Below are 15403 nucleotides of genomic sequence, written 5' to 3'. Positions count from 1 at the left end.
CAGGGCAGGACTCTAAATATCTTGCCAATTTCTGCTAAGATTCTTTGATCTGGCAGTTCCCAGGTCTGGGTTTTTGCAGGAGGCTTTGCACAAACCTAGCTGCCAGAGTATGAGTTCAATGAGACAGAATACTCATACAAGTCAGCAAATCAACTTTATTGTTCACAGATAGGCAGCAAAATTCAACAGAAGCCTAGAATCCATGGTAAGCTGGTCCCCCATGGCTCAGGAAGCTGCTCGGGGTGGATAGAGTCTTGTCTACCCGGCTCCACGCTCCACTTTGCACCACAGCTGAGAGGCCCCAAAAACTCTGGGTTTTATACCCCAGGGGCCACTTCATTCTATCAGCTCCCAGACATGTGCCCTGGGTTCCTGTTCTCCATTCTACCCACTTTACATCCCTGCCCTGACTTCTGTGATGATTATTTCTTTGCTTTTTCTTACAGTTTAGCCACCTAAATTTGCATCTGTAAATAATATAGATGAGTTTCACCTGTTTAGGTACTTCATATAAATAGAATCATACTGTATTTATTTTTGTCTTGCTTCTTTTGTTCAACCTATGTTTGAGAGATTTGTGTTGTTGCGTGTTCTCGCAAGTTGTAGTTCGTGCATTTTCAGTACTGAATAGTATTCAGTTGTGTGATTATAACACAATTTTATTTATCTGTTCTACTATTGATGAAAATTGGGTTGTATCCAGCTTTTGACTACCGTGGACAATGTTACAACGAACATTTTAAATTCTGAAGCACATGTGCTTGGGTTTCTGAGCCTATGTACTTAGGAATGGAGTTGCTGTGCTGTAGGGTATACATATCTTTCATTTGATAAGACAATGAGAAACATTTTCCAGGTGGTTGTACCAGTTTAAATCCTTACTAGCCTTGTAGGAGAGTTCTCATTGCCTCACATTCTTACCTTCACTTAGCATTGTCAGATTTTAAAATTTTGCTAATCTGGTGAATATGTAATGATATCTCATAATTTTACTTTGTAGTCTCCTGATTACTAACGCACTGATTATACATTTGGATTTTCTCTTTTGCCCATTCAAGTCTCTTTCCCACTTTCATACTGGGTTGTCTGTATGCATTCTGGATACTAGTTCCTTGGCAATTATAGGTATTGCAAATATTTTCTCACTCTCTATGTCTTGCTTCTTACTTGTATTCAAATCAATTACAATGAACATCTTCATATGTGCCTCACTGTGCTTCCATGTGGGAGTTTCCATGGGGGAGATGCAGGAAATAGACTTGCTGGGTCAGGCACATTTTAAACGTCATTAAGTATTAACAACTAATTCTTCCCCCAGCAATGTGTAAGTGGGCACTTCATATCCTTGCTCACATTTATTATATTTGAACTTTTTAGGTTTTTGCCAATCTAATAGGTGAAGAAATATCTCAAGGTTATTTTAACTTGCATTTCCCTGATTAATTGTTCATTTAAACATCTTTTGTGTGTGTTTTCTTTATCAAGTTGTTTGACCAGTGAAGAGCAGAGCTGGACTTCACCTTCTTCATTTAATAGAACTGACGCAACCTATGATCCCCTCAGCAATTTGGGCAACCTCACCCTGTTATCTTGACAAAATGAATTTGTTGCAAGGCTTTCCGTTGCAAGCTATTTTATTGGTTCACATGCTGGAAAAATCTCAGGGTATATCAGGTTAGGTGTTGCTTGCTACAGGGCCAAACTACGTCACCAGAGCCCACTTTTTGTCTCCATTTCATGTCTCTGCTTCCCTGGCGACAACATCCTTCCCAGGCTCAGAATCTAGCAGCTAGGGCTCCAGCCGGAGTCCTTTTCCCAGGATGCTTAGTAAAAGTCCTTCTGCCTCATTGGCTCTGGCTAAGTCACATGCCCATCTCTGAACCAATCATTGCAGCCAAGGGGATGAGACATGCTGATTGGTTGAGCCCTAGGTCACACGTTCTACCGAGCAGGGAGTGAATCTTCACCTGAGGTGCATTTAAGAGGCAGGGAGAGGGGTGGTCTCTGTGGCGAGATAGGAAATAACTTGTCCACACTGGGAATTAGCCCTCCATTAAAGATGCTTTCTATTTAGATGTCAATATACTCAAGCTCCCAGGGACCGCCCTCCCCTGGACAGCTCCGATGCCCTTGCAAACCCGCGGCGTTGGTCTGTGCCCAGCCGGTCTGTGCTTCCCGCGAGCTGCGGGCGCCCCCTCGTGGACGCCGCCGTTCACTGCCTCTCACATGGGCTGTGCCCCTGACGCCGTGGTGGCTTTGACTGAGGCCCTCTTCTCTCACAACAACAGCCTCCAAATGGGACTCCACGGGTCCATGCTGACCCCTCCAGATCACTCTCTACTCCTTTGCAAGAGGGATATTTCAGGAACACAGCCTGGCCATGCACACTTCCTTCAGTGACTGGCCCTGCCTTTAGGAAGCAGCTCAGGCTCCCAGCTTGCGCACGAGGCCAGGGGCGGCCTGGCTTTTTGTTACAGGTTGAATTGTGGAGTCCTGGAACCGGTCCCCTACGGATCCCGATGGCCGACTATGCTCCTCTGACCTCAAAACATCCTGCTTCCTGCTTCGGCAACGCTCCCCACCATTGCGCGAGTCATACACTTTTTCATTCTCTAAACACTTCCTGCCATTTCCATGTCTCCGTGTGGGGTGGGTGGGGACAGCGAAGCAAAGAAAGAGTTGTAGGGGCTTGGCGTGGCACCAACTGTGCCTCGCTCCCATGCAAAAAGCCACAAACACAGGAAACTCGCCGGCCGCTGCCCCCTCTACCCCCTCAAGTTCCTCCTGTTTCGGCTTACTCTTCGGTGCCTTCAGGTGGCTTTAAAAAAATTTTTTTTTGCAAGAGTTTATAATCATTATCTGTGAGAGCATTGGTCTGATAGGAGCGACACCTCTATTATCAGGAGCCGGAAAGGCTTCTAGGTGAACTCTAAGATTTTTTTTGGTCATGTTAAAAACCCCAGTGAGATTTTGTTTGGCTTTGCATCAAATCTATAGCTTATATGGGACAAATCAAGACATCAAGACTGTCATAATGTTAATCCTTTGCTGTATGCCTCTTCATCTATTCTAGCCTAGATCCGGGTCTCTCATTGGCTCAGAGGGAGCACTGCGGCCAGGCCGAGTCCTCAGGTTTCATGTGGCTTCTTACTCGGCAGGTGACGCCCGGGTGCGGTTGGCAGATGCTCACAGGGAGGCGAGCTGGGCACGCTGCCCCGGCCCACTGCCATGAGCACCCACTGCGACCTCAGCTGGGCAAGCGGGAGGCTACTGAGTTCTCGGCAGCGGCCCCACTCTGGAAACTTCCGCTAGCTGCCCTTGCTGGCAACCTTAGCAGCTGCAGCAGCAACAACAAACTGAGAGCTCTGCCTTCCCAGGCACCCTACCCCTTCCTCTCTCATGCTTTTACCTCTTCGTACAGGACATGCACGGCCTAGGCCCCACGGACTCGTGCTCTTGCGTGGCCCTGGGGAGACGTGAGCGGCCATGGGAATGATAGGATTTGACTTGGGGGTAGAAAGATAGAAACTGAGGCTTGGGAAAGACATACAGTTATGTGGCTGAGACAGAGAGAGGAACCAGATAAAAGAGGGCAGAGAAATTGCTGTTAGAGAGGAAGTAAGAGAACCAGGACACCAGACTTCCAGCCTGCAAGAAAAGGTTAAACCCAAATGCTCCCTGCCTAGAGGCAGCTGGGGTTCCTCAGCGAGCGTCTGGGCATGCGCACATGTGCTCAGTGGTGGCATGTGTTCTCGGTGTTGGTCTCTAGAGGGGTAACTTCCTCCCAAAGGAAAGCCTCAGCCTGGCCAGCCATGAAGACATAGATGTGGTGAGCTACAAAGCCGGACAGCACAGGGAGCCTGCCCGCATCCTCCTGGGGCCACCAGGACAAGGAGGTCTCAGTAATCTTGCCAAGCACATGTGAGAGTGACTTTCTGGAGCCAGGCCAGCCTCACAGGCATGCCACCCCTCTGACCACACAGGCTTCCACCCTCACAGGGGCTCTCATTTGCTTTCTCCATCTTGAAATTTGAACAAAGGGCCCCACAAATTATGTAGCCCTCCTGGAGGACTCTGTCCTTATCAGGACTGGGCCCTGGAAATGTCCTTGGAGAAAGGCCTGAATGTAAGCTTCAATGTGCACCCAAGTCCCTAAACAGAGTAGCAGAAGGCTGGAGCTTTCAGCATTCAGGAGAAGAGAAATTCAGACAAGGCCAGATCTGGGGCCAGGCCCCAGCTCCCTCTTGGCCGGTGGGGAGCAGGATGTTCCAGACTCACTGTGTGTCATTGCTCAGGGTTGTCTTGCCCACGTGTGCCTTAGATAACAGCAGTTCATATTCCATGGAGTAGATGTAGAATTCTCAGCAAACCCTTCAACAGAATCACATCATCACATCTTGAGGTCAGTGTCCCTCTCTCCAGCTAGTCCCTTGTTTGAGAGCCACTTCAAATAGAATCCTCCCTGATCATTATAAGAGATATTCTGGTATGGAAAATGAACAAAACTAGAGAGCCAGCATCTTCCATTTAGAGAAAGCTGGCTTAGCAAAGTTATATGTTTCTCGGTGTGCTCTGTGTTACTCATGCATGGGAGGAAGGAGTTATAAGATAGGATCACATCTAGCAGAGAGGTTATGGTTGGGGACCAGGGCATTGGTGACTCTTCAGAGCATAGTGACAGCCTGGTAGAATGTGGTTAATAGAGAAGTAGGAGGCAATGACATGAAATGTGTGTCCACATATTTTGGACATTGGATGAAAAACATGAGCGTGAACTCAAATGTTCCTCAAAGAGAGCGGCAGGGTCAGATGAGTTTTTCCAAGATAGGAGTGATCCGATCTCTCCCCGGGGCCAGACAGGGATAGATTTATTTTGTAATGATTAACTTAAGGAGGGCACTTTCAATTACATGCCATTTTGCTAAGTGGCTTAATGATAAACTGGTAAGGGTGAAAAAAGTGAATACAAGAGGCACAGACTGCGGTGAAAGTTAGTTGCTGTTAGCTTCTGCCGAGATGGCCACCAGACTCCAGGTTCTTCCAATATGGCTCCTGGGGCTGCTGCTCTTCCTGAGTGCTGGGCCCTGGGCTGAGGGCGAGAAGGTGCTAGTGGTGCCCGTGGATGGCAGCCACTGGCTCAGCATGCGAGAGGCGGTGAGGGAGCTCCACGCCCGAGGCCACCAAGCTGTGGTCCTCACACCAGAGGTGAATATGCACATCAAAGAAGAGGACTTTTTCACCCTGAAAACCTATGTTCTTCCATACCACAAGGACTATTTTGAGAACTCCATTAAGGAATACGTTCAAATTACATTTGAAACACAACATTTTCTGAAGGCATTTTTTAAAACTATGGCAATTTTTAAAAGTTTGTCTGCGTTTTTTTATAAGTGTTGTTCAGACCTAATGCATAACAAGACCCTGATTGGGCACCTGAATGCCAGTTCCTTTGATGTGGTTTTAACAGACCCCGTTTACCCCTGTGGGGCGGTGCTGGCTAAGTACCTGTCCATTCCTACTGTGTTTTTTTTGCGTTACATTCCATGTCACTTAGACTTGGAGGGCACACAGTGTCCGAACCCTCCCTCATATATTCCTAGGTTACTAACAAAGAATTCAGACCACATGACCTTCCTGGAAAGGGTCAAGAACATGCTCTACCCTCTGCCCGTGTTATACATTTGCCACATTTCTTTTTATCCTTATGCAAGCCTGGCCTCTGAGGTTCTTCAGAGAGAGGTATCATTGATGGACATTCTTAGCCATGCATCCGTGTGGCTGTTCAGAAATGACTTCGTGATGGACTACCCCAGGCCGATCATGCCCAACATGGTCTTCATTGGGGGCATCAACTGTGTTAACAGGAAGCCACTATCTCAGGTCTGTATGGGTGTCTTTATCCAACCAGTGTTCCAGGCAGAGCACATTTTTATTTATTTATTTATTTATTTAAACTTTTTTTTTTTTTTTTTTTTTTTAGAGACAGGATCTTGCTCTGTCACCCAGGCTGGAGTGCAGTGACATGACCATAGCTCACTGCAACCTTGAACTCCTGGGCTCAAGGGATCCTCTGCTTAATCTTCCTGAGTAGCTGGGACTACAAGCATGCCACTACTCCTGGAAAATTAAAAAAATTTTTCTTTGTAGAGATGGGGTCTTGCTATGTTGCCCAGGGTGTTCTCGAACTCCTGGCCTGAAGTGATCCTCCTGCCTTGGCCTCCCAAAGTGCTGGCATTGCAGGCATGAGTCACCACACCCAGCCTGCATATATTATATATATTTAACTTACAAGTGCTTACTTAGCTGCTCGTTTTACAAAGATTTCTACTTCTTGTCCTAATAGTCTTCAGTGAGATAAATTGTTAAGTGGTCTGTGGTAGTGTAGTTAAGGTTTGCAGTGGTCTCTGAGAAGAAGGAGAGGCAGGGGTGAGGGTCTGTAATGGGACTGATAAACAATGGTGTGACTCAGCTGAGACTGTCCATGAAGATGAAGGCACTATCTTCACAGTTGTTTGATTTCCTTCAGCTGTGCAGGAGCAGATAAATTGAGTTGCGAATGATTCCATCAGGGGATTTTTGCTTGCAGATTTTTAGTAGAAGGATAAAGGAACCAGCAAATTGCAACTGTCAACATGATAATTTCTAGTGGTCCTGTCCTGAAAGGGATAGAGAAGTGATCACAGGATACCTAAGCACTCAAAGGAAGTAGAAGTTTCAGTAAGTTAAGTGGAAGTGAGGCCATGAAAATGGGGTCTCTGTGATCACAGAAAGAAACTACCAAGTCCAACTTTTCAGAGAAGGAGCTGTACTGACAAGAGGTTTTCTGACCAGGAGTTGGTGGCTGGTGTCTAATGTGGGGGACATGCCAGAGTTGGGAAGGCATCATGAAGACTGCCTGCCAAATGGGTCTTCTACTGGGGACACTGAAATTGAGGGATGGTGGAATGGGTAGAGAGGAGATAACCCAGTGAAGGTGGGGCAGTGACGAAGAGGCATGAGCCTAAAAAGGGCAAGGTTTCTTAGGAGGGGCTGACCACATCACCAAACCTACCCTATCCCACCCCAAGTTCCCATAGTGGGATCTACTCCTTTACCAAGGATTTCAGAGGCATCTTACGTCAACCCTGAATATTTGGGTTTAACTGAAATAGGACTGTTGGGAGCTGGATTTTTTTTCTTAATCCATTGAGTGAGCCGTCTTTTTTGTGAGAGGATTCAGCCCATTTATGTCATAGGCACTTAATTTATATTAATTTCCATGACCTTAGAGCTTTTATAGTTTTTGTGTTCCTATTTCTGTACTTCTTTTGATTAATGTATGTATTACTGCAAAGGACTCTAAACTTCATTTTTGTTTTTGATCAAACTACAAGATACTTGTTCTATTTGGTTTTCTTTTCCCCTTATGCCATAGCATAAGTTATCCAATTATAAAATATACGTGTAACTATTAGATGTGTAAAACTGTTGAAAGTAGGAAGGCATTAAAAAAGTAATTGTTACTCTTTTCTTCTAGTTTTTCTATGTGACTATATTATCTAGAGTTAACTGCATTGGCCCCAATCTTCTTTCTCACTTTTCTAGCTAGATGACTTTGGGCAGGAGATAAAACCATTCTGGTTTTGATGTTGCCATAGTGAGTACCCAGTAAATATTATATTATCTGTTATCATTATTATTACTGCACTTAAAAAGTGCCCAGCAGGACAAGGCATATCATCTGGAGACCTTAAACATGTTTGTGGCAATTTATTAGGTTCATGAAAGATCTTTTTTTTGTTTGTTTTTGATTTTTGAGACAGAGTCTTGCTCTGTCTCCCCAGCTAGAGTGCAGTGGCATCATCATAGTTCACTGCAACTTCAGACTTTTGGGCTCAAGTGATCCTCCTGCCTCAGCCTCCCAAGTAGCTGGGGCTACAAGCAGGTGCCATGATGCCCAGCTAATTTTTCTATTTTTTTTTTTTTTTTAGTAGAGACAGGGTCTCGCTCTTTCTCAGGTTGGTCTCAAACTCCTGAGTTCAAGCAATCCTCTGGGTTCGGCCTCCCAGAGTGCTGGGATTACAGGCGTGAGCCTGAAAGATCATTTACACTTAAATCTTTACCATGTATTATACGTGAGAGGCATGCCATTATTATTTTTATATTAATTTTTTTATTTTGAGATTTTTGTCACTCTTACTCATTTGGTTTGGTTTACCCTTGGATTTAGCTTTTTTGGGTAATTTATGGAATTTTTCTACAAATACAAAAGACCCAAGTTTAAGTCTTATATTTTTGCTTCGTCTCTTTCTCTTTAAGGTTTATATTGGGTTGAATTATATTATTGGTATTCTCAAAGAAATAACTTGTATTTGCATATTCTTTTTACTAAACGGTTAGCTTTCTCTTTCATTAATTGCAGCTTATTTTTTATTAATGATCTCATACCACTTTCTTTTGGCTTATTTTGTAGTTGCTTTTCTAATTTCCTTAAGTATTTCATTCTTTTACATTTGATTTTTCTTAATGAGACTTGAAGGCTATAAATAAAAGTTTTTCTATGTCTCTTAGGTTTTGGTAAAAATCAGTGTTCTTTTAATTGCTTTTTTTGTCAGTTAAATTTTTTTTTTTTCATCACTTAAATTTTGTTTTTTTCTTTCCTCTTTGATTTGATGGCTATCTACAAGGCTGGTTCTTAATTACCACATAGTTAAGATTTTTTGTAGCCATCATTTTTTTCTAGTTATTTTGGATTATAATGAGAGAATTTTTCTTGTGAAGTCACCAAAAAAAATCTTAATAGGTTTTCTTTGTGGTCTAGTACAGATTTGTCCAATAGAAATATAATGCAAACTACACATGTAATTTAAATTTGTCTAGTGGGCATGTTTAAAAGAGCAAAATGAAACAGTTAAAATTAGTTTTTTATTTACATATTTTATTTTTTGACATTTAATAATACATTTTATTTAACCAGATATATCCAAAATATTATCCTTTCAATATGTATTCAATATAAAATTATTAATGAGATATTTTACATTCTTTTTTCATGCTAAGTTTTCAAAATCTAACGTATACTTTACACTTACAGCGTATCTCATCGGACTAGGCTCATTTCAAGTGCTCAGTTGTCATGTGTAGCTAGTGGCTACTGTATGATCAATGATTGTAAATCTTCCATAGATACACCTAAAATTGTATATTTTCAATTTTTCTATTTTAGAAAAGTACTGAATTCTGCCCAATTCTGAAAAAGATGTTTTAAAAATATCCCCTTATGTAACAAATTTTGCTCAAGTTATATTTGGATTTCTTAGTAGTTCTTGCTTTATACATATGGCTGCTAGATTGGTGTATATAGGTTTAAGACTTGTATTTTCTTCATAAAGTTTGCTTTTATCATTAAATAATAATCCTTTTAATATACCGTATCTGATATCAATGTTGCTACTCCTATGTTATTTTTTGATGCCTCATCTCTTTACTTTTAACTTAAATTTTTGTGAAAAGTTTGTTTGAAAAGTTTGTAAAACATTTTCAAAACTCCAATTTGATAGTTGCTTTTGATGTAAGAATTCTTTCCATCCACACAGGGTATATGTTTGATTTTATTCCATCCACTTAGTGTAAATTTATTCTTTTTAGATTATTGTTCCTTTTTCCTTCTTCCCTGGCATTTTCAATTTCCATGCAGATGCACTGTAGCGTCTTCAGATCTCTGCCTCTTAGCCTCCCTCTTTCACTTACAAGAGCCCTTGTGGTTACACTGGGCCCACCCAGATAATCCAGGATAACCCCCTTCTCAAAACCCTTAATTTATTCATGTCTGCAAAGTTGCCTTGCCATGTAATGTAACGTGCTCACAGGTTCTGAGGATTAGGATGCCGACACTTTTGTGGGGCCGTTAGTCTCCCTACCAGAGACAGTAAGCCTAACGCTAAAGCCACTCATATTCAAAGCTTGAAGGTTTTCCCCTATTATGCCACTGAAATTTTTGTTCCCGTCACCCATAGATTTTAATTCTTTTGGCTCCATTGCTGTCATCTTACTCTTCAACTTTCTTATCTTTTACATTTCTTCCTGGGAGAGCATCTCTGAAAGAGCACATTTACATCGTTGATTTTCTTTTCTGCATTATCAATTTTGTTCTTTATTGCTTTCAATCGTTTTAAAAAATTCATCTTTTTTGCTTCCCTTGTTACTGTTCCCCTCCCCCCATATATGAATGTAATCATTCTCCACAAAGTTTTCATAAAGTCCCAAGGTAAAGAATTCCTCTGAATACCTCAAACAAAACACTCTCCTTGGCTTCACATAAATATTCTCAACCCCTAAGTGTTAAAAATAAGGAGCTCTCGTTAGAAAGCACCACCTTAACAAAACTTATTTTTGAGTGAGCTAAAAGTAGAGAATAGGCTATTGCATTCAGTAATGAGGCCTCCTAGAGTGAAGGCACAGTAGGTTGGTGGTGACTAAAGTTATACTGACAGGGCTTAAAGGACGGTGGGAGAAGAGGAAATGAAAGGAATCTGCATTAATTGAGAAAGTCAGGTAAGAAAGGAGAATTAGAAATTCCTAGAAAAGCAAGCAGTCAGGTGAATGATTTCCCAGGCTGGGGAAGACATCTGGCGATAGGAGAGTGGAATCAGAGGGGAAGAAGATGGATTGATCATTTTATATAGCCGTCTCCAACCTTTTTGGCACCAGGGACTGTTTTCATGGAAGACAATTTTTCCACAGACCTGGGGTGGGGATGGTTTTGGGATGATTCAAGCACATTACGTTTACTGTGCACTTTATTTCTATTATTACATTGTAATATATAATGAAACAATTATACAACTCACCATAGGTTGGGGACCTCTGCTTTAATAGATACTTAAAGGGAGTATTCTCTCTTCCAAAGGCTTTCCATTGCATGAGGTAAGCTGAACTAAAAACAGCTGTGTGTAGAGCTTCAGCCAGAAGTGTCTGGCTTTTTGGATTTTGGGATGTTGCCGAGATGGCCACGGGTCTCTAGGTCTCTTGGGGCTCAGAGGATGTGCCTCTCTCTGCCTCGTGGCTCTGTGGGAAGGTGCTTGTTATTCCATGGAGGGGATGCACTGCAGGGGACTCAAGACAGTCATCTTTGCCCCAGAGGAAATGTCCTTTTTCACCACTCTGAAAAGCTTCTCAACCCTTCCATAAAAGATGAATGCCCACATACAGGCCTATAGTGGTGTGTTTTCTTGGGGGCTGAGACATTTTAAAAGGATTTTCAATTTTGAAAGTTCTTTAAATAAAATGCTTTATACTGCTAGAAATTTTCTATTTATAGCAGTACTAAACCAGGATATATAAAAACTGGATGTTGTGTTTGCCTTCAACTGTTAAAACTAGCTAGAACTGTTAAAGACTCACGATCTCTGTGTGACCTTGTCACACCAGACTCTTTGCTGACCACTGAACAATGGAATTTATTTTAGCCAATGGTACAGATACAAGCACACTTATTCTGCCCTATCTGGAGTGGTGGTTTCCAGCACACCTAAGCACCGTGAAACTGTACCTTCCTATTACTTCAAAACTCCTGTGGTCCCCTGACTTTTTTAGAAGTAAGCCCATCGCCAGCAAACTACTCAGTGAAGAACTTCATGGGCATCAGTTCCCTTGCCTGGCAAGTAAACGAATTCATTTTTAATAAGCCCTGACAGTTTTATTCTGATACTTCTTGTACAGTTGGGATATAAGAAGCAAATGCCCCAGGTATCTCAGTGACTTCATTTGACAGTTCAGTGACAGACTCTGTGTGCCCACGGGACACTGCCAGCTGACTCCCATGTCTCCGCTGTGTACTGTTTGCATTCATTCCATGTAGATGGGACTGTGAGGACACTAAAGCATATCCAAACTCATTCTCACATAGTTATAGCTTATTGATGATATGTTCAGGCCACATGACCTTTCTGCAAAGAATTAAGAGCATGCTGCATTTTTAGCCTGTCAGGCTCAGCTGCTCTTTTAGTCTCATACCTTATACAGACCTTTCCTCAGAAGTGACCATGGGAAATGGGACACTTTGTGATACAGACTCTCCCAAGGCAACGTGCCCAAAAGACCTTCATTTGGGGCATAAACTGTGCCAACAGAATGGTACTTTCTCAAATGTGTGTATGATGTCTCATTCAACCAGTATTTCAGGTGAAACCTGGCTTTTGTGAATCTAACTTGACATATGGCCTTCGTTAGCCTTATGGAAATGCTGTTTTACATTTCCAGGAGGTACCATTGTTGTAGAACCTAAGAGTTGAGTACAGTCCTAACATGCCATTAACGAACCCTGTAACCGTAAGGCATTTACTTGAACATTTTGCCTCAGACTTCAGAAGGAGCATATTTCTGCTGACATTGATTTTCAGCTCAGTGAAAGGGATTTCAGACATCTGACTTCCAAAACTTAAGAGAATGTTTTAAGACACCAAGTTTGTGGCAATTTGTTACAGCAGCCATAGGAAACTCATACAGCCACTTTGCCAGGTTTACCTGCTTTTAAAAAGCCTGGGTTTAACATTGTATTTTAACTCTTCCTGCATCACCAGCATGTATGTGCAATTAAAATCCATCTTTATTTTAAAACATAAGTAATAATAATATATTTGTATCTTTCACCGCTATATATGAAAAAATTGACTAAAATGATTCAGAGCAAATTACCTGGCTTATACTTCAAACAAAAAGGAAAAAAGCAAGATTCAAGGTGCTGTGGTGACATTTTTTCCTAGCACTACGAAATAATCACCATCTGCCTTGGGATTAAGTTTAATAAATAGCAAAGTGCATACAGATATTTACAACAGTTTTAAAGACAGAGGTCCTATTTTCGTAGTCCCAACAGTAACAACAAATAGGGGTTGGCATGCAGTGTTTATAAACTCTTGGGTACAGTTGTTCTGAAAGTAGAGTTCACTTGAAATCTTAAAAAAAAAAAAGTTCTGCTATTCCCTAAAGTGTGCTTTAAGTCAAACATGGACTGGAATTACTTGGTGTCAATGTAGCAACTGCTCTTTGCCATTTATTATCAGGGACTTTAACTCTCCGTCTTCTTCCACTTCCACTCTTTCTTGGCCATTCTCAATAATTCTCTTGGTGGTGATTTTTTTGCCATTAACTATTTCTGTGGATGTCGACATGGACTTGAAGCTGCCTGTTCCACCACCACCAGCAGACATGCAGAAGGAAGAAAGGCCCCCATTTTCCAGGGAGCCAAAGGAAGTAAATCCTGTATCCAAAGAAGAAAAACCACCCCCAAAGACTGGAAATTCATTGAATGTGGAGAAAAGGGATGCTGACCCTCTGCTTCTGCTTCCCCGGGAGGTCCTCCGACCCCCAAAAATGTTCTCAAGCGGGTCACCAAAGAAGTCAAATGAAAATGGGTCCCGGCCACCAAAGAACTCCCTGAAGACCTCAGCCGGGTCACGGAAGGTGAAGATGTACTCGAAGGGGTCCTCGAAGCGGGCACCAGTAGCGCCGCCACCATCCACGCCAGCCTTGCCATACCGGTCATAGACGTCGCGTTTCTTGGAGTCCGACAACACTTCGTAGGCCTCGGCCACTTGTTTGAATCTCCGCTCCGCTTCCTCCTTGTTCTCAGGATTTTTGTCGGGGTGCCACTTGAGCGCCAGCTTGCGGTACGCCTTCTTGATGGCCTCGGAGGAGGCCTGCCGGGGCACGCCCAGCACCTCGTAGTAGTCCACCATGTTGTGGCCGGCAAGGCCCGCGGGCCACAGCGCAGCCAGGGGCGCGTACGGCAGCCCAGGGGAGCTCCCAGAGTGCTCCGCGAGGTTGAGCCACTGGAGGGACGCTCCTTGTGACGTAGCAGCATCTCATTGGCCAAGGCCGGTGGCGGCTTCGCATCCCAGAATGCAGTGCTCCTGGGGCTTGCCCAGCTCTCAAGTAGGCTCTGTCTCGTCCCGCCCACTCACCGCGCCCCTCCCACTCCCCGGTCCCGCCCACTCTGGCCCTTAGCCTTGCTGTGGGAAGTTTGCGGGGGGGGGGCGGAAGAGAGGGCCGTGACTGGCTGCCTTAGGAAATGTTTTTCTTAAAGTCTGCTTTATATCAGAATTTCCCCTCTGCCCAGAGGAGGGATAGTGTGACGGGCATGAGTTTAGTCTGACCCTGGGCTGAAGGCCGCATTTCGTTTGTCTAGGACAGCAGTTCTCAAATGTTTTGGCCTCAGAGCGTGTATGTATCATGCATACAGCGTTAGAAATTAAAACAATTAAAAAGATAAATTCATTGATCAATGTAATAACAGTAAGCCCATTAGACACTAACATAAATCATATATTTATGAGAAAATATGGTTTTCAAAACAAAAATATTTAGTGAGAAGCATGGCATTATTTTACATTTTTTGCATCTGTTTTTAGTACCTGGCTTAATAGAAGAGATCTAGATTCTCATGTCTTCTTCTGCATTCAATCTATTGTGATATTACACATCATACATGTAGCCTCTGGAAAGCTTTACTGTACACTTATGAGAGAATGAGAATGAAAAATTCAAACAGTAGTATTATGGAAATAGTTTTGACTTTGGAAAAGTCACCTGAAAAATTCTTGGCGATCCCCAGGGTTCCTTGGCCCATACTTTGAGAACTGTTGGTCTGGTCTAGTACATTAGTCCCTCAGTATCCTGGAGGGATTGGTTCCAGGACACCCCTTGGCAACCATACCAAAATCCTTGGATGCTCAAGTCCCTTATATAAAATGGTGTAATCTTTGCATATAACCCATGCACAACGTCTCATACACTTTAAATCATCTCTAGGTTACTTACAATACTTAATATAATGTAAATTTTACATTGTACATATGTAATTAATACAATGCAAATTTTGTTTGCTTTTTTGTTTTAGAGATGGGGTCTCACTATGTTGTTGAGGCTGGGCTTGAATTCCTGAGCACAAGCGATCTTCCACCTCATCCTCCCGAGTAGCTGGGACTACAGGTGTATGCCACCATGCCCAGTTCTATTGTTTTAATTTGTATTATTTTTTATTGTTGTATTATTATTTATTTATTTGAATATTTTCAATCCACAGTTGGTTGAATCTGTGGATGCAGAACCCGCAGATACAGAGGGCCAGTTATACCTGTTATTCATTTTTCTTGACTGCTAAAAGGAACTCCATCCTGTTTTTAGATTCTCTCAGGGAGAAGGAAAGAAAGCACTATCCACTATATCATATTCATTAAAACTTGTGGGACATGTTTATAGTGCTGTGGGTAAACTTGGGGTGCAGTAATTTATTTCTACTAAAACTGCTATATTATGACCAAGATTTTCTTTCTGGCATGTCCTGACATCTGCATTTTCCCTACCTCCTCCTTATTCTTTGACATGATATTCTTTTCTTTGATAGTTCGTGAGGCAATACACC

The 15403-nt window shown here is 42.7% G+C and overlaps 2 protein-coding genes across 6 annotated transcripts in view; one reads left to right on the top strand and one right to left on the bottom strand.

Annotated features, from left to right (window-relative positions):
* Positions 1 to 15403, top strand: part of LOC138382941 (UDP-glucuronosyltransferase 1A1) — a 77057-nt gene that overhangs the window by 46654 nt on the left and 15000 nt on the right. The window contains exon 1 of one of the 5 annotated variants that reach the window (XM_069467829.1): positions 5000 to 5880. The exons of 3 other annotated variants lie outside the window; for them this stretch is intronic. In XM_069467829.1, coding sequence (XP_069323930.1) covers positions 5017 to 5880 — 864 coding nt within the window. In that variant the 5' untranslated portion in view covers positions 5000 to 5016. Of the gene's footprint in view, positions 1 to 4999; positions 5881 to 15403 lie in introns of those variants that run through there. One more of the 5 variants, XM_069467924.1, reaches the window with a different exon arrangement.
* LOC138381516 (dnaJ homolog subfamily B member 3-like) lies at positions 13282 to 13929 on the bottom strand. The gene is given in 2 exon segments (XM_069465812.1): positions 13282 to 13343; positions 13346 to 13929. Coding segments are annotated over 2 exon segments (435 nt in total). The 5' UTR covers positions 13719 to 13929.

The sequence above is a fragment of the Eulemur rufifrons genome, chromosome 1 (assembly GCF_041146395.1).
Source record: "Eulemur rufifrons isolate Redbay chromosome 1, OSU_ERuf_1, whole genome shotgun sequence".
NCBI classification, from domain to species: Eukaryota; Metazoa; Chordata; class Mammalia; order Primates; family Lemuridae; genus Eulemur; species Eulemur rufifrons.
Note: the sequence above shows the minus strand (reverse complement) of the source record. Positions and strands in the feature narration are given on the sequence as shown.